Raw genomic sequence first — 27171 nt, 5'->3', positions numbered from 1 at the left:
AATAAAATCTATCGTTACTAGCCAAAGTCAACAGAACATAGGCAGTCAGTATCATACAGTTCCTATATTGTTACAGAATAAACAGTTTAGCAAAGATTGGAGTGAGTGCACCAAAAAAAGAATCAGTGATGCAGTAACAAAATACAGAAAGGAAAAAAGGCCGTAAGTAACATTTTTATCATTAAGTTTTCATTTTCTGAAAGAGTCAATGATATGGGGTTTGTATTCCACATTGATGCCTCGGTTAAATTCTAGAGTGCCAGTAATCAAGAACACATTTCTTTCTCCCTTCAAACAGAGGCAAAAGTATTAAACAGTAGTTAACAATGTGCTTTACTCCATGGAATTAACAAAACTTAAGCCAAAATACCATGTACCAAAACAACAGATGTTTTGTTTTTAATGTGAAAAAAGTGACCCTTCAATTTTTAACCAAAGTAGTTACTGGTAAGCTTTGTATGTTTTGATTAGAGCAAATAAATAACACTTGAAAGTACAACAAAGGTAGTAACTTCTGTGCGTACAAAAATTAAAGTTCTCAGATTTGGGTATTGCTTTAAAAATAATTTCAGGAAGGGGTTTTTCCTTCCCCAGAGGTTTCATATGACAGAACGAAAAACATTAACCAGCATGAAAATGGAACAAGATGTTTGAATGCAATGGAATTGCAGCTTCTTAAATGCCTACAGCTTGTCTCTCAAAGTTGTATTCCTAAACCACTCCAGCGGTTACGGCAATCTCAACTGAACACTAAGAGTACGTACTAAAATGTATTTCCACATAATACCTTTTCTTGTACTCCACTTCGTCTAAAATCTCTTTTGTCTCTATTGTTTTTTACTAAGTATGTACGCATCTATATATTTTTAAGTTCTCTCACATTTACCCTTCACGGACTCACTATAGTTGTATATAAAACAAGCAATTAATCTCACATTGTACTGACCTTTAATGAAGCAAGCAAAGCTTTTTCAGAGAGGCTTCTAATAGTGGGGAACTTTTTAATGATTGGTAATTATTTCTCTAAAGGAAAAACTTTTAGTCATCAAAATTCAAGTTTAAGGGCTTTAAATCAAGAGTTGATACTTAAACTCTGTTACATTCATAGGCAGGACGTGAATTTTGGCCAGCACTTACTTACTTACAATTAGATGTGATAATTATTTCAAAAGATAATGAATTTAACATTTCTACTCACATTCATGGTGAGACATGACACTTCAGGCAAGTTTTCAGTGGGGAAAAAAAATAAGGATACATTTTTCATCTCAAAATCTTTTTAAGAGACAAAACCAGGTCTATGTGTTTTCTTGTATACTTTATTTTTGGCATACCTAGACTAAAAATATAGAAGCACAAATACAAGTAGCGATTTTGTAAGTAAGAAGTAATTCCTACAAAATACTAGAAAATTGCCCCCATTTGAAAATATTTTTTTTAAATGTTACAATCTTTATTAGATCAGGTCTTGTTATACAGATCTCTTAAGTATGGAACAATTAATGCATAAAAATAAAATTGAAGACAGGACTAAACTAGCATTTTCCTCTCTAAAAGAAAATCAGTAGTTATTTACATACTGATTGTAAAATCATTCTCAGAAACACGTTGTGCTATAAGAAGCACATGCTTAGTCAGATTAAGTCTTCTCCTCATATCACAATGGAACTACTGACCATTAAGGAAAGATCACGTTCCAAATTGTTTTAGAACAGCCGCCACAATAACAGCACAGACGTATTACACAATCCTACAGTTACTGCAATGCAGAAAAGATTTTTAAAGAAAGACAGTGAAGAGTTCTGGGTTCATCTATGTCAAGAGAAACAAAGCAAGTTACAGGCCAGAACTCATATTCCTATTTCATCTTCACAGCCACTCCAAAGGAGCACTAGAATGAGCTTGAGCACCTACAGGGCTAGTTTAAAAAAATCAAAATGAGTCTTTATTTACTATCAAGAATAGTAATAGATATCAAGAATATCATAACACCAAAGGAAACATGAATACTTTGTGGTCCATGCAGATATGCTGACTTACTGACTGGATGCAAGTCTGTTTGTCGCCGAAAGCCTCTCTTCGCACTCTTCTCAAAGGTGAAGTCTTCATTTCACTGGAAGGCAACAGTTTTGTCACAGGTGTTACTGGGTCAAAAAATCATCCTTTATCTTCCTCTTGTGTTGTGAAAGCAACAAAAACCAGCACTCTGACATGAAACAGGGGCTAACACTACATGGGCTAACCAGATAAGAATTTTATGTCATAATTCATGTACCTGCTTTTAATTAAGAAATTTCCTTATGCTCTCACGTACCGGTAGGTGACTCAGCAGTTCAGCCCTGTAATGTTACCATTAATTTGGTAGACTTTCAATGCACTGACTCATTCTGCATCTTGCTCGCTTCTCTAATGCTGAGTGGGCCAAGCAGTATTTTCAAGTCTGTCAGCTGCCAGGTTGTTAAGGCACAGGATGATTGGTTCTGAAACAAACACACGTTAGTCACATGCTTTTATCTTGCCCCAATTTTAAAATATATTTTTCCAAGCATAACTTACCTTACCTGGGAAGAGTACAAGCACAGCTGTCCTGGTAAGAAGATAGTCAGCTAATATCTAGACGATGTATTTTTCTAGCATGTCTCCTTCCTTAGGAGGCCCTTTAAAAAGACAAATTTCAAGCTGTCTCAAATCACTACTAGTGTTAAAAAGAATAGTTTGTTTTCTAGAAGTCTTAAAAAAATTTAAAAAGAAAAAAAAGGCAGCATTCCTGATAAGACCCTTCAATGCAGGAAATATATTCAGATAATTTCTGAACTTAATGCTGCAACCACCACCAACCCAAGCACATGAATACACTATTTCTTTCACTAAAAAGAAAGCCCATTTGTGCATTTCTAACAATGAGAAAGCTTTCATTTCATCAATGAAACACGCCTTTGTAGGAAACATATTATCCAGGCCACAATGGGTTACCACCTCTTTTGAGTGTAATTTCTTTTCTAAAGGAAATTTGTTTTGTTTTTTTAAATTCAGCCATCTACTTGAAAATAAAACAAATGTACAATTAGTACCCTAGGGGGGTAATATGTGTAACAAACATTCCATTTAGGTTTCCTTTCACGGTCATTCAGCAAAAGCTATTAGAATTTAACACAAAAAGTATCACCTCAAGATGTAACTAGACCATTCTGCAAGACACACTGCAAGACATAACTAGAACATTCAACTTTATATGTATAAAAAGCAGGCATATATAAAACAGTTCCAGGAAGTTAGCTGGTAAGTTTCATGATTCATCAGGAGTAGTCAGTGTGGATTCACCAAAGGGAAGTCATGCTTGAGCAACTTGATAAAACTTCCATGGTGAAATGACTGGCCAGTTTTGGGCTTCTCAGTATGAGACATAGACATACATGACAGTCCACCGAAGAGCCAAAAAGATGATTACAGAATGGGAGCACCTCTCCTGTGAGAAAAGGCTGAAGTAGCTGGGACTGTTCAGCCTAGAGAAGAAAAGGCTCCGGGGGGATCTGTGACAGAACAAGAGGGAATGGGCACAAATTGAAGCACAGGAGGTTCCATCTGGACATAAGGAAATACATTTTTTTACTGTGAGGATGACTGAGCACCAGAACAGGTTGCTCAGAGAGGTGGAGCCTCCATCCTTGGAGATACTCAAAAGTCATCTGGGCATGGTCCTTGGGCAACCAGGTGTAGGTGGCCCTGCTTGAGCAGGGGGGTTGGACAACATGACCTCTAGAGGTCCCTTCCAACCTCAACCATCCTTTTGATTCTGTGAAGAAATGAAAACACAGACATTTTGAAAAAAGGCAACACGTATTTATTTATTTTAATATAAAAAGGTCATGAACTGCATAGAAATATGACTTCAGTCATCTTAAAATGTTACTCATCACTCATTTACACTTGGTAATTCCCAGTAATATGGCAAGAAGCAGGACGGGCTAATAATCATCTACAATGTATGTATTTACATTCAATTGAAGTTTTGCATGCACAATAGTATTTTTAAATAAACCAAATGCACTGATCCAAACAAAATCTGATTCATAAATTTTACATAAAGTACAAATAAAGTCTTCAAAACTTAAGTTCCTTGGATAAGACCAATTTTCATGTATTTAAATTTAAAGATAAGTTAGCTCCAAAAGTTTTAAGAAATGTAAACATCAGATACCATGAAAAAAATCTTAAGGAATAACAACTTTGTCATAAAGTGCTGGCATATGCTTTCAGCTTTATTCTCCAGATGTTAAAAATAGAATACTAATGTACAAAGACTTTCACAAGCTTCCTAGTTGTAATTCTGTTGTAGTTCAGTAATATTTTTGCAGAATTTTAATATTTAAAATTTTTATAAACATTCTTTTCTACCTTTATCCATTATAGCTTTTTGACAGTTTCTTCTTTATCTTAAGTGAACTTTAACTTCTGAGTACACATAAAATAGTTCATATTTTTCATTTACCCGGTTCAAATTAGACTCCATGCTGATGGAAAAAACCCAAAAGGTTAAGACTCCAACTGGGAAAAGCCAAGGACTTTGAAGAGTAAGGGTATAACATACCTGAACACAATCCAACAACTGCCTCCAGCAAAGTCATTTTATAATTATATATATTATCAGTATCACTGAAAAAAGTTACATGAGAATTAATACATAGAGGAGATTCAGTGTGGTTCATTTATACCTAGGCATCTGAGCTTCATCCATACTGAATATATCTGTGACTTCATTTCACATGACGTTAAGTCTTGGAAAACTTTTACTTCTGTTGCATCTGAACCCCATATGACAAGGTTACTACTAGCTGTCTGTACTCAGGCTGCCGAAGGGCTGCCAGGATGCAGACTGCACTGGAGCAACCACAAAGCAAAATACCAACTTTGAATTCACTGTCTGGCTGCATGTAGGCAACGCTATCCTTATAGGGCTGTACCCTGGCTGGGGCAGGTGAAGCGATTCATTAGTGCAGTGAATACTTCCTGGCCAAGGATGCTTGACCATGTTCGCTTCTGTATCCTTTAATCTCACATTTATTCTAAGGTGTAAGACATGCAGCATAATGGGTGCTAGGTCATCATTATATTCGCATGATACTGGTTGTTGTTTTAACTGTGATTTGTTGTTACTGATAGTGGGTTGCGCTAATCTAGCTCTTCAATTAAAACTTTCATTAAGACTGATAACCTCTGGGCCTAGCGTTTCTTATTCACAACTCAAAAAATCATGACAACTAATCTAAATAAATAAATTAAAATGGGCAAGAGTAAGATAGGTGAGATGGAACAATGAATTAGATGTAAATTGTCTATCAGAAATGTCACCTCCCCTTTCTGAAATCTAACCAACATAATTTCCATTTTTATTGGATTGTAACAACTTCTTCTGACAAACATAAGGTGAAAGATAGCCTTATATGCCTTACACCTCAATCAACTTCTCACTTGTTGACAGGAGTGTCACCCAAAATAAAGACAATAGTCCAGAATTCCCCCATGCATTGTGGTGATACCTTATATTGAAATCTATTTTAAAAAACCCACGAAACTGTTCCTGTCTTGTGCAAAGAAAGATAAGAATACAACTTTCTACCACTCATTATGTTCACCTCTCATTCAAATGTTGTTCCTAAACCTCAATCTGCCTAACTATTGACAAGTCCACAGGCACACTGATTGTGATATTTTATTATACAAAACAAACCAAATCCAAGACTATTAAGACTAAGCTCTGAGGAGTGGAAAAACCCAAAAGTATTTTTAAGTGCCATTTGCTCTCAAAATATTTATAAGAGTTTTAATACATTCCCTACACAAAAAGACTTCCAGCCCGAGTGTTACAATTAGGATTTTATCTTGTCAGTATTAGTTTCGGGCTGTTATGGCATGATTGGTATTTGCTCTAAGTCTAAACTTAACATAGGCATTATTTCCTCAGAGCCTAGAAACAGGAAGTGGAAGAACGAAGTTAAAAAAAATAAACCCACTAAAAACCCCAAATTTAAGGCTTAAAACAATTATTAGGTAGTTTGTCTTTAAATACTAACACACTGCAGTCCATTTCTCAGAGCGGGCATGAAGCTAAATTACCACGGATAACAATAACTGACAGGAAGATGCACTTCTACATTAGAGGGGCATAATGAAAAGCTTTTAATTGCAGCTTCACTGGCAAAAATGGTTATTTTCAGTTTATTCAGTTATTACTTTTAACTCTAAGGAAGCTTTTTGGTTTGGGGTATTTTGGTGATTTGGCTTTGTTTGGTTTTGGTTTTTTAAGATGAGGAATAGGTCAATACAGGTAGACAACACTATTTCAGAGGTTTGATGAAAGCAAACTAACAAGTGCATCAGATATTTACATGACCACGGGACCCTTACCCTCTTCAAATATAACTTCCTGATAAGAAGTAAAGGACCACTAATGCAAGGACTGACAGTCTACCCGTTTTCTATTCAAGCATTCCAGAGATCCAGCACAGGAAAAACACAGAGTATGCATTATAATGCCGAAGTGGACCAGATCTATAAGGCAGAAACACTTGTTAACTATTAATGATCCTAGAGAGAAAGCAGTTTTACAAATGGCCCCAACAGATGTATCATAGTCCCAAAACATACGAACTTTAGCTTCCATTTAAAGCAGTGAGAATGGTCACAAAGAAGCCCAGTAAGACAACTAGATTCCGTTTCCCTGCTTAGACCAATTTCTTATTAAGGCTAGTCATAAAAACGTGCTCATATTCAGCCACTGTTTGGCAAAGCTTGAGTTTAAACAAACTCATTTTCAGGTTTTAATTTGTTCACTCTGGCATCAATTTTGGATTAAAACTTGAAAAGTGCAAAAATATTTAATTATATCTTCTTAAAAAAAATAATTCATTTTATTGGTGCAACAACTCCAATTTCTCAGGAGTTAAATCCATTGCCAGCAATGGATAGAAAAGGAAGCACCAGCATAAAAGAATCAAAGTGCATTTCCAGTATGCCAATGCTGCAATGCTGCATAAACTGGCAAGCCATAATCTTATATTCACCACTGGAATAGATTATGCTAAATTCATTTAATAAAAGTCCGTATTACATATTAACATATGAAGTCTGTCATGAAGTCTTGGGGATACTGCAATGAATCATCAAAACGGAAACGTTTGGAGACTGTACTGCTGTCCTCTGGAATGTTTTCTTTGTCTTCCTTGTGGCTACAGGTACCATTACAATTGGATTTTACACTCCGCTCTTCTGAGCATTTTGTTGTGTGTCCTGGCATCAGAGAAGAGCAACAAGTTTCTTCAGGGCTGCACAACAGTATGAACTCCCCTTGCTGCAACCACAAATGAGAAAGACAGGCCTCTGCTGTGGGTCTTTCCCTTTGAAAAAGAAAAGGGTAAAGTTACTTAAGTTGATTTCAGAAATACTGAAAGTGTAATTAAAATAGCTCTGACGCATACTAAGAAATCTTAAGCAGAACTGGCATTAAAAAGTTAATATTTCTGGTTTTCCACCACTACCACTGCTGCTTGAAAAACACATCAGATCCTATCATAGTTAAGGTTAAGTATTGGCAACATGCATCTAAATTTTAGTTGACAGTTTCCCCTACTGCTGAGTGTCAGAAAGGCAAGCTTTTCATGAGAACAAAGAACAGTTATTTCTCAGCTAGTATTCATAGTCCCTTGGAATGTTTACAACATTGTATATATATGTGCACATGCTTATGCTTTTGAAGACCACTGTAAATAGGGAGGCTAATGAATATTCAGTCTTTAGGTTTTCAAGGAGGGCCAAATAACATGTCGCCAACTCTATGTGACATTTTGCAGTCTTTTACTCTTGCAATTCATCAAAAACTGGTGTATACCCTTCCAAAATGTAGTCACTACCAAACAAACCACAAACTTGCAAAACCATTCATTTGGATAACCTACTATAGCGCTACTACAGTTTTGATCATGTTCTACATTTTAATGTTCATAAAATGGTTTGGGTTGGAAGGGACCGTAAAGATCACCTTGTTCCACCCCCCCTGCCATGGGCAGGGACACCTCCCACTAGACCAGGCTGCTCAAAGCCCCATCCAGCCTGGCCTTGAACACTTCCAGGGATGGGGCATCCACAATTTCCCCAGGCAACCTGTTCCAGAGCCTCACCACCCTCACAGTAAAGAATTCCTTCCTAATATCTAATCTAAATCTACCCTTTTTCAGTTTAAAACAGTTACCCCTTGTCCTATCACTACACTCCTTGATAAACAGTCCCTCCCCACCTTTTCTGTAGGCCCCCTTCAGGTACTGGAAGGCTGCTGTGAGGTCTCCCCAGAGCCTTCTCTTCTCCAGGCTGAACAACCCCAGCTCTCTCAGCCTGTCCTCATAGCAGAGGTGCTCCAGCTCTCTTATCATCTTCATGGCCCTCCTCTCGACCTGCTCCCACTGATCCATGTTCTTTGTATTACAGGGACCTCAAGAGCTGGACACAGTACTCCAGGTGGGGTCTCATTAGAGCAGAGTAGAGGGGCAGAATCACCTTCTTCAACCTGCTGGCCACGCTTCTTTTGATGCGGCTGGCTTTCTGCACTGTGAGCACACATTGCCGGGTCACACTGAGCTTCTCATCCACCAACAGCCCCAAGTCCTTGTGCTTAGGGCTGCTCTCAATCCATTCTCTGCCCAGCTTGTGTTTGTGCTTGCGATTGCCCTGACACACATGCAGGGCCTTGCACTTGGCCTTGCTGAACTTCATGTGGTTTGCATGGGCCCACTTCTCAAGCCTGTCCAGGCCTCTCTGGATGGCATCCCTTCCCTCCGGCGTGTCGACTGCTCCACACAGCTTGGTGTTGTTGGCAAACTTGCTGAGCGTGCACTCAATCCCACTGTCTGTGTCGCCAAAGATGTTAAACAGCGCCAGTCCCAATATGTCCCTGAGGAACGCCACTTGGCACTGGTCTCCGCTTGGGCATTGAGCCGTTTACTGCAACTCCTTGAGTGCGGCCATCCAGCCAATTCCTTAGCCACTGAGTGGTCCCATCCATCAAATCCATGTCTCTCCAATTTAGAGTCAAGGATGTCCTGTTGGACAATGTCCAATGTGTCCTGGTAGGTGATGTCAGTTGTTCTTCCCTTATCCACCAATGCTGTAACCGTGTCATAGAAGGCCACCGAATTTGTCAGGCACGATTTGCCTCTGGTGAAACCATGTTGGCTGTCACTGATCACCTCCTTATTTTCCATGTGCCTTAGCAGTTTCCAGGAGGATCTGCTGCATGATCTTGCCAGGCACAGAGGTGAGACTTTTTAAAAATGAGGATTATGTTTCCCCTTTTCCGGTCAGCAGGAACTTCACTGGACTGCCATGACTTCTCAAATAGTGGCTTGGAAACTTCATCTGCCAGTTCCCTAAGGTCCCACTGCTGCATCTCATCAGGTCCCATGGACTTGTGCACCTTCAGGTTCCTTAGATGGTCTTGAATCTGGTCTTCTACAGTGGGCGGTACTTTATTCTCCCAGTCCCTGCCTTTGCCTTCTGCGACTTGGGCAGTGTGGCTAGAGCACTTGCCGATGAAGACTGAGGCAAAAAAGTCATTGAGTACCCCAGCCTTGTCCATATCCTGGGTAACCAGGTCTCCCATTTCCTTCTGGAGAGGGACCACTTTTTTGCTAGTCTTCCTTTTATCACTGATATACCTGTAGAAGCTTTTCTTGTTGCCCTTGGTGTCCCTGGACAGATTTAACTCTGTCTGGGCTTTAGCTTTCCTAACCTCATCCCTGGCTGCTTGGACAATTTCTCCCAGGTTACCTGTCCTTGCTTCCGACCTCTGTAGGCTTCCTTTCCGTGTTTGAGTTTGTTCAAGAGCTCCTTGTTAAGCCATGCAGGCCTCCTGGCGTTTTTGCTCTTTGTTGGGATGCATTGCTCCTGAGCTTGGAGGAGGTGATCCCTGAAAATATTAACCAGCTTTCTTGGGCCCCTCTTCCCTCCAGGGCTTCATCCCATGGTATTCTGCCAAGCAGATCCCTGGAAAGGCCAAAGTCTGCTCTCCTGAAGTCCAGGTGGGGCGGGGGAGGTATTGAGGATATAATAAAGATTCTGAGATGCCCAGAAGCAAAAAAGCGAGTAGTAACTGTGACAGAACGTCAAACATCCTGCAGGTTCACACCAATGTTTATCAAAGCAGGCTCTTCATAATTGCTTTCCTTATGATATTATGGTGTTTATGAGTTATTCCAGATATTGACAAACTCTCTATGTGAGATGCCAAAATAGAAAACACTTGTTCATCCTTGATCCTGTCCAGACATGAATTTATATGGCGTCCTTATTTGATCACAGTAGGCACTTCATGGATATCATCTCCCATCATCCCCTCCTATCAAAGAACCTCTTTCTCAACCAAACAACAGGGTCACTCCTACTTCCTGCAGGCTCTCTGAAGAAGACAGGGACTGCACTGTCTCACCAAAAATGACAATACGTGGCACTGTACTTGATAATACCTGACCACGCCTAGTAGAACATGACTGTTCTCCCATACTTACCTTTTAGGGTGTTTTTCTTTGTGTTTTTGTTTGTTTGGTTGTTTTTTTTTACTGCATGTGCTCATGTAACAGTTAAAAAAATAATCCAGATTTAAAGCTATACAGGAACACAGACAGAGTTAGTTAATGTCTGTAATTCTACCAGTCTCAAAGACTATCTTCTCAAAGTTCGGCTACTTTGACAGGCCAAGTTCTTATATAAAATGTATTAAAGTAGAAAGAGATATTAAAGATAAGTCAGGAAACAAGAAAGCACTGCATCAAAAAGATTGCATTTTTTCTCTCCAAATTGTGCAATAAAATGTTAAATTATAGACAAGAACATGACCTTCCTAGAATACATTTAATTAGATTTGTTAATAATCTGTCCTCTGAATGAAAATATAAAGAATCTTAAAATACAAAACTCAAAGCAGAAGCCTGACTACAATAACAGCCAGACAGTGAACCAAAGATCCTTTTCATACATTATAGAAAAGCATAAACCTACACTTTTAAATATCCAGCTGATAATACCAATGCTTTGTAAGATGTCTGACTGATCATATCAGTGGTATTAAGCTTCCAAATTAAAATTCACTTTTTCTAGGTGTTCCATAAACATAGAAGATAAGATTCTTGCCCGGAGGAGTTTGTTACTTACTCGGGATTTTTAATGAGAAGTTTTTGAATGAAGTCTTTGGCAGGCTGTGAAACTGATGAAAATGTTTCTTCTGAATAATCCACATTAACTTGAGATATATTAAGGTAAGTTTCTTGATTATCAGCTCCCACAAATGGAGATTCTTGCGTCAGCAGCATGTATGAAATTACACCTATGTTCCTGAGATAAGAACACAACGTATAATCGTACTAGGATACTGAAACAATATACCCCCATATTTATTGTGCTGCAGATCAAGCTTCCTGATGCATGCTACACTCAAAGAATTAGAAACATCACGTGACACCTCACTTTTATGTTTCAAGCATGTATCCATATGCACACCCAAGGAAAGCTATGTATATATCTCAGTGAAGGGATTTTTGAAAATCGCTTATTTTCAATATACCCCATTTTCTTCCCATTGAGATTGTTAGGAAAATAAAATACATCACTTTTACACAGCCCGCTCTTGGACATACAGCAATTCTGGAAGAAAGAACCGCAAAAGGATAGACATTCTAATTTGCATGTAAATAAAACCCCATCTTTCACTACAATTCTGGATGAAGTATCAAAGACTGATATTTAGTCAACCTCTCTGTACAATCGACATTTGTGTTACAATATCCTCTTGCTGAGATGGTTTTCCCTAAGAACATCAATGTGAGTACCACACATCATGTGATTTATTAGAAGTCTTAGGTGGTTTCTTGATGCATAATAAAAATGGTTTTGTGACCTGATAGTTGAAACCTTAGTACACATTACAGTGTGGAAACATGCTACTGGGTTTGACATTTTAAGTACAGTGCCAATAGTTTGTTTTTATATCTTCCCACAAAAGCAGACAAATAAGTGGTTAAAAAACATTCACTAACATTTAATTACTATTACGAGTTGAGAATGTCAAAGGAGTAATTAGATCATAGCAACCTTTAAAATGGAATTTTAATGATTTAGATGCTTAAGAAGAGTATATGAATATTTTATGTTTTTAAGGAAACATCCCAAAGCTAGCCTTTACACTAACATAGCTGATTAAATTAGTTAGGCTACAAAGGTATACTTAATAAAGTTGTGGATTAGTTTAAGGTACTTGTCTCATTTTTTATGACTCATTCTGCAATTATTGCTCTAAAGATAAGAAGTAGAAAGTTAAGATACTTCTTATCAATTGTATAATACAATTATTTAATGATACAAAAGTGGGTAGGGAGAAGCGTCCAAGAGTAGTTAATACCTGACACATGTCATCCGAGAGTAACTAATAGCTAAAGTATGCTATGCAATCATTGTTATTGTTGCCTTAGAACAAATACCTATACTCTGCATGCTCAAAAGCCACCTGCATTCCCTACTAGGTGTGCAACAGACCCATATACAGTAATTCCCGTAAACCCCAATTTATATCCTGAGGGCTCCCTCCCCTCCCAACTCTCCCTGTTTTGGTCAGCCCACCAATAGAAGGGTATTTTTGGAAGCAGGATAAAACTGCATCAGAATCTGGATCTGTCCCCTAGATTGTTAAGTGGTCACGCCTACCTCAATAAAATGAATTAACATATACAACCTACCACATATCTGTAGCTGTGGTAATAGGATCATAGTTTAAGATTTCTGGAGCTAGAGAAAGAGATGAGGGGAAGAAAAACATTTTAATAGGTATATTACTCAAGTGGCCTTGAATCATGCACTACGTTTCTAGCGGTTTTTTTGCCAACCATTATTAGAGACTAAACATGCAGTTTCAATAACCAAATTTATTATTTTCAAGCCACAAGGCTTGAAAAAAGTTATTTCCATTTGATTAGACATACAAATGCTTAACTGGTTCACACTAAAATCGCTCTGTATGGCCTAAAGTCTATTCTGTCTAAGTCCCAAGATATTTTCTAATCAGACGCATGCACATAAAAGATTCTTCTAAGAAGTTTTCAAGTATAGATCTTTTTAAGGGGAGTGCATAAAGCCTTCAGCATGTTAACAGTGCAAGGCCAGATGAACAAGCCAATTTTGTGACTGTTGGCATATGCTAGATAGCAAGTTATTCACTACAGATTGAAGTGCTCTTAACATTGAGTGCAGGCAGATCATTAAGGAAAGCCGCCCCTCGGAGACAGTTAAGTGTTAACGGCAATTCTTCCCTTTACGAGGAATATTTTCATCTCATTAAATCATCATACTAAACAGCATTCCTAATTCAAAGAACATTTCTTTGTGCGTACTAATGCTGTATTTAAACTACAATCAAAATAATTTAAATCAACAAGAAATTTTGGCTGTTAACAGTTTGCATCACAGCAAATACTATACCATGAAATTAGAAGTGCACTTATTGATATAATTTGGGATTTTTTTTGGTGCAAATATTTGACTACTCAAAAAAAAAAAAAAAAAGAACCCGCTCAGAACACATTGCCTTGTCTTGTTTTTCTTTCTCCAGTAATGACTGTTAAGTTGATAAGCACATTACATGAACTGTTTTTGTCTTCTCAAAACCACACACCAGGAATTGTGAAGCAATTCTTCCATACCTAGATACTCTGTTGTTCCCATGATCTGCCGCAGTTCACTAGAATTCTCAAGCTTCCGAGACATACCAAAATCTACAATTTTTACATCACCAAGAGGATTGATGCTGCTCAGCAAAATATTTTGAGGCTAGAATAGAAAGGATTTAATTCTCAATTAATAAAATATAAGCTACAAAAGACCCCAATATACTAAATGACATTTCAGTTTCTATTATGCAATACTTATTACTACATTTTATTTTTTTAAATTGTTTAATCTCTAATACACATCTTTTTCACATCCTTGTTATGTAGTTAACAAACTACTTTGATTATCATAATACTAAAGTACTACAATAAAAAGTCTGCTGCAGTCTTACCTTTAAATCAAGATGAACAATATTGTTTTCATGCAAGCAGCAAAGTCCTTCAAGTATTTGTCTTATAAGCCTTATAATATCCCTTTCACCAATTCTGTCATCCAGGTCTGGGACACACAAGTCAAATATTTCTCCTCCAGCAGCACTGAAACACATTCAAGAACACTTATGTATTAAATTTGTATTTTCAAGCTTTAGTAAGGAAAAAATTTATATATAGTACCAACTTGTATAATATATATTCATTTATCATATTCATATTCTCAGAGAGGCTGGGAACATTCTTATTGCTACTTTTTTTTTTTTTTGAACACACACTTATGCCAAGACATTTAGAATAGGAAAAAAAATAAAAATTTGATGATGCTTTTTCTTTCCTCATAGCTGGCAACAGCAGTTCAGACAGCGAAACAGAACTTTGTGGCTGAAAACCTCATAATGTGTTGGTACCCTCAAGCATGCTTTCCTGTAAGCGCGTGTGAAGATGCCTTTAGGAAGATGAGTTCTGTCATCATTCCCTAACAGAAGCAGCCTTTCTCTTCAAGTCAAATCTAAAATTTCTTCCATTTGACCAGTTCCGTAAATAATCCAAATCAAGAAAGCCCAGCAGTATTCTTATTCTCTGAATTTGGGAGTAAAAATAATGTTGTGGGAGGTTTTTTTGATGTTGGGTTGGTTTTTTGGGTTTTTTTTGTTTGGTTGGTTTTTTACATGGTGCCACTGTGGTGTAAATGTAAGAACTAGAATGCAATGAACAGCTAGAGTCGCTGAAGGATATTTCTGGAGCAGGAGGAAACTGCATACTTGCCATCCTAGGCCCTGCCATTCTGATAGAAGACTAAAAATCAGGTATTTCTATCAGAAAGGTACCAGGAAGAAAATGTAGTATAGTGCTGCTGATTAGATACACAGTTGCCTAGTCAGTTAGTGAGCAGTATCCTCCAGAATTCTAGTAGACACAGAATATTCAGAAATACAAGGACCCAGCTCTGTCATTTTGAAATCTACCATTTCCACACTAGCAACAAAGATGAGATTGACAAACTTCATGTTTTCACACAGCATCTCAAATACATCTTCCTGGGAAAAAGGCTCTTGTTTGCTTACAGAAAACCCTACTATTAGTACAGCATAAAGGAAGCATGGAAATAACTGTGTTGCATGTGGTTTATTAGTTATACTTCTACACTTTGCTGCAGTGTCGGCTGTTTCGTTTCATGCAGATCAGTAAGCTCAAATTTCATCATTGGCAAAATTATGAGTCTATAAAAAAAGCTAGATAATGGACAACATGGATAAACACAGTCACTAACCTGCTGGAGCTGTGAGGTATCAGTAGTGTCTCCCCTAGTTGCATTTATGATAAAATGTAAACAAGGAGAAGAGCAGTGGATGTCATCTAGTTCAACTTTAACAAGGTTTTCAACACTGTCTCCCATAGTATTCTTGTATCCAAGTTACTATATTACGGTCTGAACAGGTGGACAACCAGATGGGTACAGAGCGGAACAGCTCTGCTGAAAAGGATTTGGGAGTTACAGACAGCAAACTGAAGGCAGCAAAGAAGGTCAGCAGCACCTTGGGCCATAACAACGAGCCCAGCTAGTAGACTGAGGCAAGTGACTCTACCCAGCATGCCAGACCACAGCTAGAATGTGGCATCTTGGTTTCGGCTCCCCAGTTCAAGGAAGACATTAACAAGCAAGTTTCAGCACCAACTGAGAAAGCAAGTAAAAGAGCACCAGATGACACATAGCATACATAAACGTAAGACATAATCAGAAAGATAACCAAATAGAATCCTACGCAATGCCAAACTTTGAACTGGCAGGTACAGCTCAGGAAATTTTCATAGAATCGCCTAGGTTGGAAGGGACCTTTCAGATCACCTTGTCCAACCATCAACGTAACTCTGACAAAAACCATCACTAAACCATATCTCTAAGCAGTATGTCTACCTGTCTTTTAAATACTTCCAGGGATGGTGCCTCAACTACTTCCCTGGGCAGCCTGTTCCAATGCTTAATAACCCTTTCAGTGTAAAATTTTTTTCCTAATATCCAGTCTAAACCTCCCCTGGTGCAACTTGAGGCCATTTCCTCTTGTCCTATGGTCTGTTACTTGGGAGAAGAGACCAACCCCCACCTCTCTACAACCTCCTTTCAGGTAGAGAGCGATAAGGTCTCCCCTCAGCCTCCTTTTCTCCAGGCTAAACAACCCCAGCTCCCTCAGCTGCTCCTCATGAGACTTGTTCTCCAGACCCCTCACCAGCTTCGTTGCCCTTCTCTGGACCCACTCTAGCACCTCAATGTCTTTTTTGTGGTGAGAGGCCCAAAACTAGACACAGCACTCGAGGTTGATTGACAGTTCTTTGAAATAATTGCACCAACCTGCAGAGCAGCCAAAATAAGAGCCAACATACAGGGCTATCATCAGGAAGGTTACTGGAAACAAAATGTAGCAAAATGATGCTCAGTATAAGACCTTAGCATGTAGTTCTGGCTTCTGTATCTTCAAGAAGTGTGTAAGATTACTGAAGATATAGAGAAGGGCAAGCAAGAGGACAGACAGTTGCTTTACAAGAAGAAACCAAAGGGACACAGACTCTTCAGTTTGGATAGAAGATTGTGGGGGAGTCTATGAATGAGGCTTACAAAAACTAAAGCTGCTTTAGAGATAAACAAACAACTGTTATTCACCAAATCCCACAATATGAGAACTAGGAGGCACCTGATGAAAGTAGCTGGTTAGTTGAAAACAGAGAAAAGAAAGTATTTCTTCACACAGAAGGTAATGAACACCTGGAGTTTATTACCACCAAAGTAGATGGTATCACCAGGTCCAAAAAAGGACAAAACAGATTCACAGACTATAGGTCCATAAACAGACACTAAAAAGAACAGGCAGAGAAGTATCCTCAGTACAATACCTCTGGTTGCTGGGACAGTGCAAAGAGAATGGACAGCAAGAATTGGACAGGCTCATATGCTCCTTAACTCTTCCTACATAGCATCTCTCTACAGCCATTGCTGGAAATGGCAGCAGATTAGACACACTGATCTAAGTCTGTAGGGCCTTGCTTAGTTCTTCAATGAACAAAACTAGATAGATTTGAAAATTAGTACAGCTGCCTGGTATGCTGTAAAATGAATTAATACAGCTGCCAGGTTTGTCTCTGAATAACTGGATTCCTCCAATTACCTTTGACCGCCAGATTAGAAGAGTAACAATCTCTGTTGTGAGGCTTTTGAAGAAGTATTCATGTCTTTAGTAATTCCCTCTCCAGAGATGGCCTTAAGAACTAGCATCCATTTCTCTCCTTTATTTAGAAAATGTGTCCTTACACAAACTGATTCTTACTACTACATCTTCCAAAGAACCCCACAAATACAATCCAACAACAGCAAGGACCATATGTAGGAGAAAAAATACGGCTAAATAGGAAATCCTTATAAAATACGAGTAAAACTAATTTCTTGCAATTCTTTTAAAGTACTGCTTCAGAGTTCTGATAATGAGAAACAAACAAACAAAATCTGTGTATTCTGCTACAGAAGGACATAATTTAGAAATGTAATATCAGCCCTCTGCTTATCCCAATAGAACACTTACTGCAAGACTTCTGAGCATTACTACAAAGTAGACCATCAACACCTATGTAGTACAAGGGACTTGTTTCATTACAGAGCTTTAATAAGCAAGACTAGGGCAGCTGAGACGAAACAGAAACAGTAAAATCAATATGGCTTTTATGTAAACTCGCACTTGACAAGAAGTTCAAAACTTGTCATCTGGGCTTTGTCTTCCAATTATTTATTATTTTATGCTTCTCAGAACAACAAATAATATTCTAGAGATCAGCTGGTTCCAGGAAGAAGAGCTTTTTTAAGATTATCTAACTACATTCTTTGGAAAAATTGAAGGAATTTACCATGGTGTTTGCAGTCCACTATTAACTTTTCAAATACTTTGTACATGAAACTTAAATCCTAGAGAAAGACTTCCTGAATTAATTTCCCAAACTGCATTTATGTTCCTTACATTCCAAACAAAAATTTACATATACAGCAAATACAACAGATAATTCAAATTAAATTCCCAAATTAGACTTGTTTTTAGAGCTAATGAGAAGCCACAGGGACATCTAAAAAGAAGTGAGAATTTTTGAGGAAACAGGTCCAAAAGCCAAACAGCTTTAAAACAACAAAACCCACTAAATTTAGAAGCTCAGAACCCACAAATGAATAGCAAGTTTTCAGTCACCAAAAAGCATGAAGCGTGACTGAAGTCCACAGAACATGGACGTGCTCTGCTTCTCTGAAAGCTGTGTACTTGGTGTCAGGGCTACAATTTTGGGGAGTATTATTTAAGATGCATCAAAGCACTATGCACTTTCTATGAGATTCAAGACACTCTCTCCAGCCAGCTTGCATAAAAGATTCTTGAAGGAAAAAAAAAATAATTAAAAAAGTGTACACCTTAGAGTTTGCATTCAGGTTTTATGTTAGGTTAGCCTGAGCTGAAAACCGATCAAAGCTTTTTTTACAATAATCCAACTAGCAGAAGAAATAATCTGCTCTAATTAAACAGGCAAGTTTTCATCAAAATTACCCTCCTGAGACAGTATTTAAAGGCACAAAAAATATTTCAATTTGAAATTGAGTGAAATTCTCTATGAAATTGAGTTATGCAGTGGGAAGAAAGAATCTCTCTATTTTTTGATAGCTTTTTGTAAAAAAAAAAAAAAAAAAAAATCTTTAAGTCCTTTTTTAAAAATTTTGAGTACAGAACTACTATAAGTTTTGGTGTATTTTGTTTTATGCCTTATTCCATATTGTTTGACATAACTCATTAGCTGTGGATGTAACAAAATGCACGTACAAACCCAAAGATTCAAATTAACAGCAACTGATGCAACTTTTGCATTTACATAAAAAAAAAAAAAAATCACGCAAAATAAGTCCCTAAGAGCTTGTAAAGTATATCATAAAGAAATGTTTGCATCATAATGTATATAGTACATTGTTGTAATTCTTCTGGGTGTTCAGGCAACTCATGCAAAAAATGAGTATATTGACAGATTTGTAACTACAAAGGTGGAACATCTGATGAAGGCATACTTACTATTCCAATACTAAGATGATTTCATTTGCTGTTTCATAGACTTCATGGAGATTAACTATGCGAGGATTAGATTTCATTAATTCAAGTACAGCAACTTCATGAAGAATCTCTGCTTTGCAGTCTTGACCTCTTCTTCTTTTCTTTAAAAATTTAGCTGCATACTCTTGGCCTGTGGATTTAGCTATACATTTTCTAACCACAGCACATCTTCCTCTACAAAATAAAAGGGAAAACATTAAGTCACAAGACATAAAAAGTATGTAAATTGCCATTAGAAATAAAAAGGCATGGCAAATAATTGGAAACTAAAAAAAAATAAAAAATAATAAAAGTGCTATGTTTGGCCTGTTCTTACACTAGTCCCTGAACGTTCACTTTCAGCCACTGTAGGAGAAATGATACCAAGCTAGATGAAGCTTTGTGGAGACCCAGTACAATTCCTTTTATACAGACTAACTAAGCATTAAATCAGAGTATCAGGTTACATGGACATTCTTACTGTAGGATCATAGAACAACTGAGGTTGGAAGGGACTTCTAGAGGTCTCTAGCAAAATCTCCTGCTTAAAGCAGGGCCAGCTCTGAGATCCTACCAAGCTGCTCAAGGCTTTGTTCAGGTTGGCAATATTATATTAAAAAAAACCTCAACCACAATATAGCACATACAGGACACAGTAATAAAAAAAGCAAAACCCTGTGAAATGTAGACAATGAACATAGAAAATAAAGCATATTTATGCAGGGGGGAGGTTTTCAGTGCAGAAAACTTTAGTCATAAAGAGAATTTCCCTCCATAAATTACGTAGTACTGTTTAAAAAAAAAAAAAAAAGGTGTCTGCAAAATGTTTGAAAACATCTTAACAGAAAGACACTCACTACTTAGCATTCTCTTTCTCAATTACAGTTAGACAAAGTGCGCTGCTTTATTTCCCAGCCAACCGTTTAGGTATGGAAACAAAAATGTATTTTGGCAGAGAAATGTTTTTAAAAGAAAACCACATAGTGTAGTTAAAACACCAAGCTGACCTTTTAAAAAATTAGGGGAAAAAATGCAGTTTTTTAAGCCAAGTTATAAACTCCAGAAAAAACAAAGTTTTATAATCGCAAGTTTTGCATTCCCAGAAATGCCTAGTTGCATACTTGCAAAGTGTTTTCAAATAACACAAGAAACATTATTTAAAGAAAAACAACTTGAAGGGGTAAAATAAGTTGCATAAAGTTCTAAAAACAGTACAAAACTGTGTACAAAGAATAAGATCTACACTTATGTCTTTGAAAATACAATGCCTTTCCATGCATGTTTTTTGTTATCACAGCATACCAAGAACGAACTTGATGAAGAAGGTCAGTACAAGCTATCTGACCTGTGCTTTTTCAACAAAATTAGCTTTTTTAGTAGAAAAGACTATGTTGCCCTGCAGGCTTAGCCTTTCTTCTAGTGAAAAACACCTAATTCCTGAAAGGAACATCTCTAAAAAAAAAAAAAAAAAAAAAAAAAAAAAAAAAAGGCATGTGTGAGGCTTTTTTTGAAAAATCTATACTTCAGTGTTTAATCATAAAAGCTATGAGCATCTCATGAAAAATCAGATTTCCATTTGCAAATAATGATATGTTAAATACACTTTGTACCAGTCTGACTAAATTATTAAGTGTGTAAAGTTGACCTTTAATCATATTGCTATTGCTTATTTACAAATAAATTCAACAAAACAGCTTCTCTGTCATAAATGATTTCAAAATCAATTAGTTGTTGGATTTCTTTATCCTTTTTTTAAAGCACTAAATTTAGAAAGGTAAGAGTACAAAACTCAAACCAAAAATTAATTTAAGAGGTGAAAGTTATTTACATTCTGATACATGTACACTCTTCATTTTAGCAAATATTTGTAAGCATGAAATGGCCAGGTCCTTTCTCAATTGTTAAACCAGCTTATTATTGCAGAGCATTTGAAGTTATTGAACTGAATTTCATAATACACCAGAGTTTAAGATACTCCCCCATAGCTTACATTCTCATTTTAACATCACATCTGTCGACCACAAAAGTTTCTCTAAAATTAAAAAAGGGGAACTGGTTGAGTTTCATGAGAACAGCAAGATCTTCCCTGATAGTTTTTGCACATCTTCCTTCTAGTCACTGCAGGGATAACAGCTTTGAGGGTCAGCAGTATCATCAGATAGATGATGTAAGACTTTCTACTTGTTTATGCTGTATTTGTAGTGTGCCAATTATTAAGACAAAATTATTAAGACACAAAATTATTTTAGAGCAGTGGACTCTCCCCAAAGATACCAAAAAAAAAGTGAGATCTGAAGTGCTGCACTGAAGCAAGCAAAGCAGTTCCCATTCCTTGTTGCCTGCAAAGCAACTGTTTAACCATCACTTTAGAGCCCAGTTTTACGAGATAAAAAACAATTTCAAGTTGTTTTCATATCCCAAGTTATAAACCACAGAAATTTAACTACTTCAAAAGAAGCCAAGCCATCCCCACACTGGGGACAAAACTACTTAACCCACTAAACAGAACCTGCCTGCTTCATGAGTCAGTGTCTTAAATACCAAAGGACCTAAAAGATAAGGGTGTGGGAGGAAGAAATAGGACATGGGAAGCTTAAGAGAAGAACAAAAGAACCATTTACGAAGTAACCTGAAGAGGAAGAAGAAAGTGGCAAGTGAAAAGAAAAGCATATTAAATCTTTTAGAGACGCTACAAAGAAAGATGAATTTTGCATCACTTAAGTGTTGTAAACCCTTAAAACATTAAAAAAAAATGCATACTCACACTGTTAGGCCAGCAAAAGTAAAAATATGTTTGGAAAACATACTACTCTGCTTCTGTTTCTTTGCATTTTGGCACTTATTTTGTTATGCCTAGTTTTGCGTATGCAGAAAGTATTAAAGACTGTTTTTTTGGAATCCCTGCAAAATCTACACTTTTGTTTGCTTTAGACATCGTCTCACAGGTATGTATAATCTGAAAACCCAGCATTTTAAGAACAGTGGAGTTCTAGAGGATGGTGCATATAAACTGCTTCTGTAGAGCCTAGAATTCAAAAGTAGAGCTGATAAAGGGGTAAGAAAAGAGGAAAGTTATGGGCTGCAAGGTGCACTTTTAATAAAAGTGTACCAGAGAAAGCACACGCTAGGAAAAAAGCAAACAAACAAACCACAACCAGCAGAACAATAAAAGCTAAAGAGCTTGTAAAATCACATGTAGAAGAGCATCTTTGCTGACAAAACAAGTTACAGGTGCAAAGGATCACTATGTGGCACAGTGAGGCACAATAACTGTGGGACTGACCTATGCCACTTCTGTTCAAGCAGCTTGGAAACATGACCATGACATTATGATTGCAAGGCTTTACACCGAAGTCCCTGAATATTTTCAAGGTATGAATTAACCCAATGATTTCAAAAAAGCATTAACTCAGAAATCTGAAACAATACCATAAATACCAAGGTGGGTTTTTTTCGTTTGTTTTATTTCGTATTTTACCATTGCAAACATGACCAAGGGAAGCAGCCTTCAAAGTTACTCTGAAAGAGCAGGTTGTTAGAAACTTAGACTAACTGCTTGAGGGCAAGAGGGGGAGAGAAAAACGTCTTTGTTTTCTGGACTTCAAAAAATTTAAAAAAACAAACAAAAACAACCAAAACAACCAACTCAAAATCCACACTCTTTGTCTTGCAGCCTTACCCTATGTCATCTTTTCTTTAGTTTATGTTTAATTTATTCCATCACCTGGAATGTGATGTGTGACCAGACAGGGGAAATGGAAGAAAAGGAACATAATCCCAGATCTACATGCCTACAAAAACAGGCTAAATCTCTCTGACATGGAAAAGGCTGGCAACTTATGTCTCACTATACCTTTTCCCGGTCCCTAGAGAATCGCTTGGAGCCTGCAAAGAAGGGAGTGGGGAAGGGGAGAGGCATACTTCATTCCCCATCTGTTACCATAAAAGTTTGCTAGAAAGGGTCTATCACTGCACAAAGATTTCTCCTGCAGTAGAAATTCCTCTTACTAAAATAAAATAAACATGAATAATCTTACCTTCCTAGCTCTTTTGATTCAAGCATATAAAAATTGTGGAAATTGTCTGTCTTGATTTGCGTCTGCAGAGATGTGGCTAACAAGCCAGAAAGGCTTTTATTCTCCAACTTTCTCCTCGACATAGTCAGGAACAGGTCACTCTCTCTTCTACCAGTCACCTGTTAAAGCAAAATAATTAAGAGTTTTGGAAATACCATAATTACAGTGCATTAAAATATACAAATATTAAAGTTTAGGTCTATCAGACTAGAATACCCTTAAGTCTGTGCAGTAGTGACCTGAAAACAAAACATTTGATCACTGAAAAAATACAACCGGAAAGGAAGACTAATCAAGACATGCTAAGAAAATTAACAGAAAGACTTCTTTTTTTATAATAAATAATTTTAACATTTGAGATAAGGTGTGGGGTTTTTTTTTTTCCCCTGGAGCATATCCAAAAAATATTAGGGATAAGCTTAAGTTCTAGTAAAAATGCTAATAACTCCTTACCTGTTAATGATATGTGCTTTGCTTTTTTTCTTTTTCTTTTAGCTTTCTGCGAATAAGCTTTAACTCTTCTTTGGATTCTGGGTAAATTACAGCAATTCTCTTAAATTTACACTTTTAACTTGTATCCCTGGGGAGCTTAACCAAAACTCCTTCTTGTTTGTTGTCTGCAACACAGCAGGAATAGCTAACCACAGGAAAAAAAAAAGGTTTGGGTTTTTTTTCCCCAGTGGGAAGATTCACATTTCCTATTAAACTCACTCATAGCTCATCTAAGTTTCATTTTAACTCTAGATTAATTGTCAGAGAGCAGCATGAATGTACAACATCCTCTTTGCAAGTTCAGATCATTTAGAATCAAATGATGTAGTAATCCTGATTAAATTACCTTAATAAACCAGTAGAACAGCACATTATGATGGTACAGCCACCCACATTATTTCTACTATAAAAAAAAAACCCAACAGTAAAAAATACTGGGTTTTGGCATTCACATTTATAGGCCTGAAGCATCTCTTCAGGTGAAATGCAAAAGCAAAGCAGAAAAAGGTTACTGAAGGATAACAGAAGTCTTAATTGATGGTTTATTTTAAGTTAAAGAGTAGGTTTACCTTTAGTAATGAAGGGGGGAAAAAAAAAATCACAAGGCAAATTACAGTTCAGATACAGTTAACAAACTTACAAAAATACACTTTCAGTTTTCAAATGACAGAAATGTACTATCAGAAACTTCTGGGGGAGCACTCGAATTAATTATGATTCAAATATAATCCAGTACCCATCAAACATTGTTCCAACTACTAGTTCTTGGAACATGGATATTCATATTGGAACTACTTTGGATTTAAGTCACAATTCATGCTTTAGCAGGAAAAAAAACCAACTACCCAGTTTAAGAATATCTACAAAGTAGCATTTGATAAGCATGAAATAACTTCCTAAAAGTTATCAAGGTGTAAGAATACAATCTAACATATAACCTTTGAATTGCCTTGTTTGTAACAAATATGCATTCCTTTTACCCCTTCCTTTTATCCCAATTATATGACACCTTATCATTTAAAAGACTCATTCAGATGTCTGAAGTTTTACACGATTCTCCTTAGAGCTGTACTTACTAAATACAGTTTAACAGTTAAAGTTATCTTGTTACTGCAGTACTTCAGCACAAAAAGATCTATTTATTTTAGGCAGTTGGCTAATTGATTAAGAGCTTACTATTATCAAATTTATTACGTAAGCTTTCATTTTATATTGCTATTCTTGAAGTTATTATTAAGGAAAACTTTTGTCATGTTGAATTAAGTTTGTCTGCCTGGTAAGATACCGCATCTCCTCTTTTTAGCTTGGTGTCATCAAAAATAGAGAAAAACATATATTCACAGCAGACACAAACCCACTAACAGGCACATATCTATTCAGGAGAATGAGATCCAGTTTCAAATCCAATTAGCTGTGAAAAAAGTCATAAGTTCTAATACATTAACTATTTCCGAAGTTAAAAGTGATACCCGTGTTGCTACACATTGCACCAAAAGCCCCGAGTAACAGACATTAGAAGTATGGATCTCCCAGAAATTTGCAAGCTTCCCACCAAAGAGAAAACTTCCCACTAAACTATCTTTAACTGGACAAAAAGCCACTTGATTTAACTGTTTCCAAGAAAAGTCAAGTCCCTGCTCCGGGCTAGGAAGACGCTCAGCTTCAGCGGAGAAGGACCACGGATGAGCAGCAGCAGGTCACTGGACGACACCGCAGGCGACCACCTCCCTCGGCGGCGAGGGGTGACGGGCACCCAGCGCCCTGCCGAGACCGGCGAGCCCCGCGGCGACCTCGGCTCAGCGCCAGCCCCGTCAGACGGCTGTCCCCACACACCTTCTCACTTCAGCCGCGCTTTAGCCTTTCGGCGACGACCCGCCCCACTCCGCGGCCAGCGTTAGATGCGCAGGGGCGACTGCCAGGCGGAGAGAAGCACCCGCGGGGGCCGCCCGCTCCCAAGTGCGCTGAAACCCGGTCAGGACGGGCCGCCGGCAACAGGGTGGGACCCGGCCCGAGATGTCCGCGGTACGCCCCAGCTCTCCTTGCCGGCACCCCCGCGCCTCGGGGTGCTGCCGCCAGCGCTCCCCGGGGCGGGGAGACGCGCACCGGCGAGCTCCGACACCCGGGCGGGGGAGGCAGCAGGACGCTCCCACCACCCACCTAGAGCCCCACAGGATCCGCCCGCCCTCACCCGCGGCAGCCGAGGACGGCAGCTGCAGCCCCAGGCTCGGGCAGGCTCACCTCTCTCCGCCGGACTCCCAGGAAACCCCTCACGGGCCAACGGTCACCGCAACGGGCCGCACGCGCTGCCGGCCGGCCCGCGCACCCGCCAACCGCCGCACCCGCACAGCCAGGGTTTGAAAAGCGCAGCCCGGTAGATGTGGCCGCCCCGGCGGCGCCCGCCCGGCCCGCCCACTTCGGCTGCGGAGAGCCAATCCGCGCCCAGCGGGGCGAGCCCTCTGCCCGGCGATTGGTGGGGCGCCCTCCGACCGGGCAGCGCCCCCGCCCGGCTGCCCTCGCCCCTCGAAGGCGGCTGGGGTGGGGCGGGGGCAGCGGCTGGGGCGCTGCTGGCGGCGGCTATGGGGGGGGGTGGCAGGTGCCGCCTGTCCGAGCTCCTTCGTGCGGGCCAAGGGGGTGCCGCCGACGCGGGCGGGACGAGCTCCTGCTCCTCTTCTTCGTCCTCGTCCTCCCGCGGTGCCGGGACTCGCGGCCTTGCCCGGCCCCGCCGAGTCGGACCGGCGGCCTCGCCCCGGCCCAGGGTGCTGAGCCCGGCGGGGCAGGGCCGGCCGGTTGTTTGGAAGCCGGTGAGGCGAACCGGAGCGGCACCGTGAGTCGCCGGCTGACGGCCCGTCCGCGTCTGGGGCAGCTGCGGAAGAGCCATTTTGTTTAGCCGCCTCACGGAGCACAGGGCGAGGGGAGCGGCTGGTTTGGGCGAGATGCACCGATAGCACCTCCTAGTCAAAGGGCTGTATTTAATCTAAACACCGTAATGAGGCTTATCGGCGTGCCTGCTGCATGCAGCAGCACCAGAACAAAGGGGAAAGGCTGAGGCCCTGGGGTAGCGCAAGGTGCGGGAGGAGCGATGGTGCGAAGGCCAGCTGCACAGAGCCAGCCATGGCACCGCTGCCGGGGAGGCCGCGGGGAGACCTGCCAGGTCTGCAGCGTTTTCTTTCCTTTCTGGTCCAGCGTAGCTGGGGATCTGAGAAAGAAACCCACAACCACAAGAACAAAACTTGCGTGCGCTTACCAGCAGCGGCTGCAGGCGGTTATGCTTTTTATGCTGTTTATGACGCAGCTTGCAAAGTCTCAGGCGACCGTATTACTGGCTAGGTCCAGTTAAAAATAGAAATCGGTACACCAGTTCTCCCTGAC

The 27171-nt window shown here is 39.1% G+C and overlaps 1 protein-coding gene across 2 annotated transcripts; it reads right to left on the bottom strand.

Moving 5' to 3' along the window:
- Window positions 1–3836: 3836 nt before the first annotated feature.
- Window positions 3837–26295, bottom strand: STK17B (serine/threonine kinase 17b). Of its 2 annotated transcripts, XM_063341794.1 has the most exons (9): window positions 26041–26150; window positions 23764–23947; window positions 23272–23429; window positions 19217–19429; window positions 14093–14237; window positions 13734–13860; window positions 12774–12822; window positions 11197–11376; window positions 3837–7394 (listed from the first exon to the last, which is right to left on the bottom strand). In XM_063341794.1, exons 3-9 carry the CDS (start codon window positions 23391–23393, stop codon window positions 7112–7114), a joined length of 1119 nt encoding a protein of 372 aa, XP_063197864.1. In that variant the 5' UTR covers window positions 23394–23429; window positions 23764–23947; window positions 26041–26150; the 3' UTR covers window positions 3837–7111. The 2 variants fall into 2 exon arrangements, with proteins under 2 accessions (XP_063197864.1, XP_063197865.1); XM_063341795.1 differs by lacking the exon at window positions 23764–23947 and having other exon boundaries at window positions 26041–26295.
- Between the last annotated feature and the right edge of the window lie 876 nt (window positions 26296–27171).

This window comes from Chroicocephalus ridibundus, chromosome 7 (assembly GCF_963924245.1).
Source record: "Chroicocephalus ridibundus chromosome 7, bChrRid1.1, whole genome shotgun sequence".
Classification (NCBI taxonomy): Eukaryota; Metazoa; Chordata; class Aves; order Charadriiformes; family Laridae; genus Chroicocephalus; species Chroicocephalus ridibundus.
The sequence above is the reverse complement of the archived record's forward strand: the minus strand, read 5'-3'. Positions and strand labels throughout refer to the sequence as shown.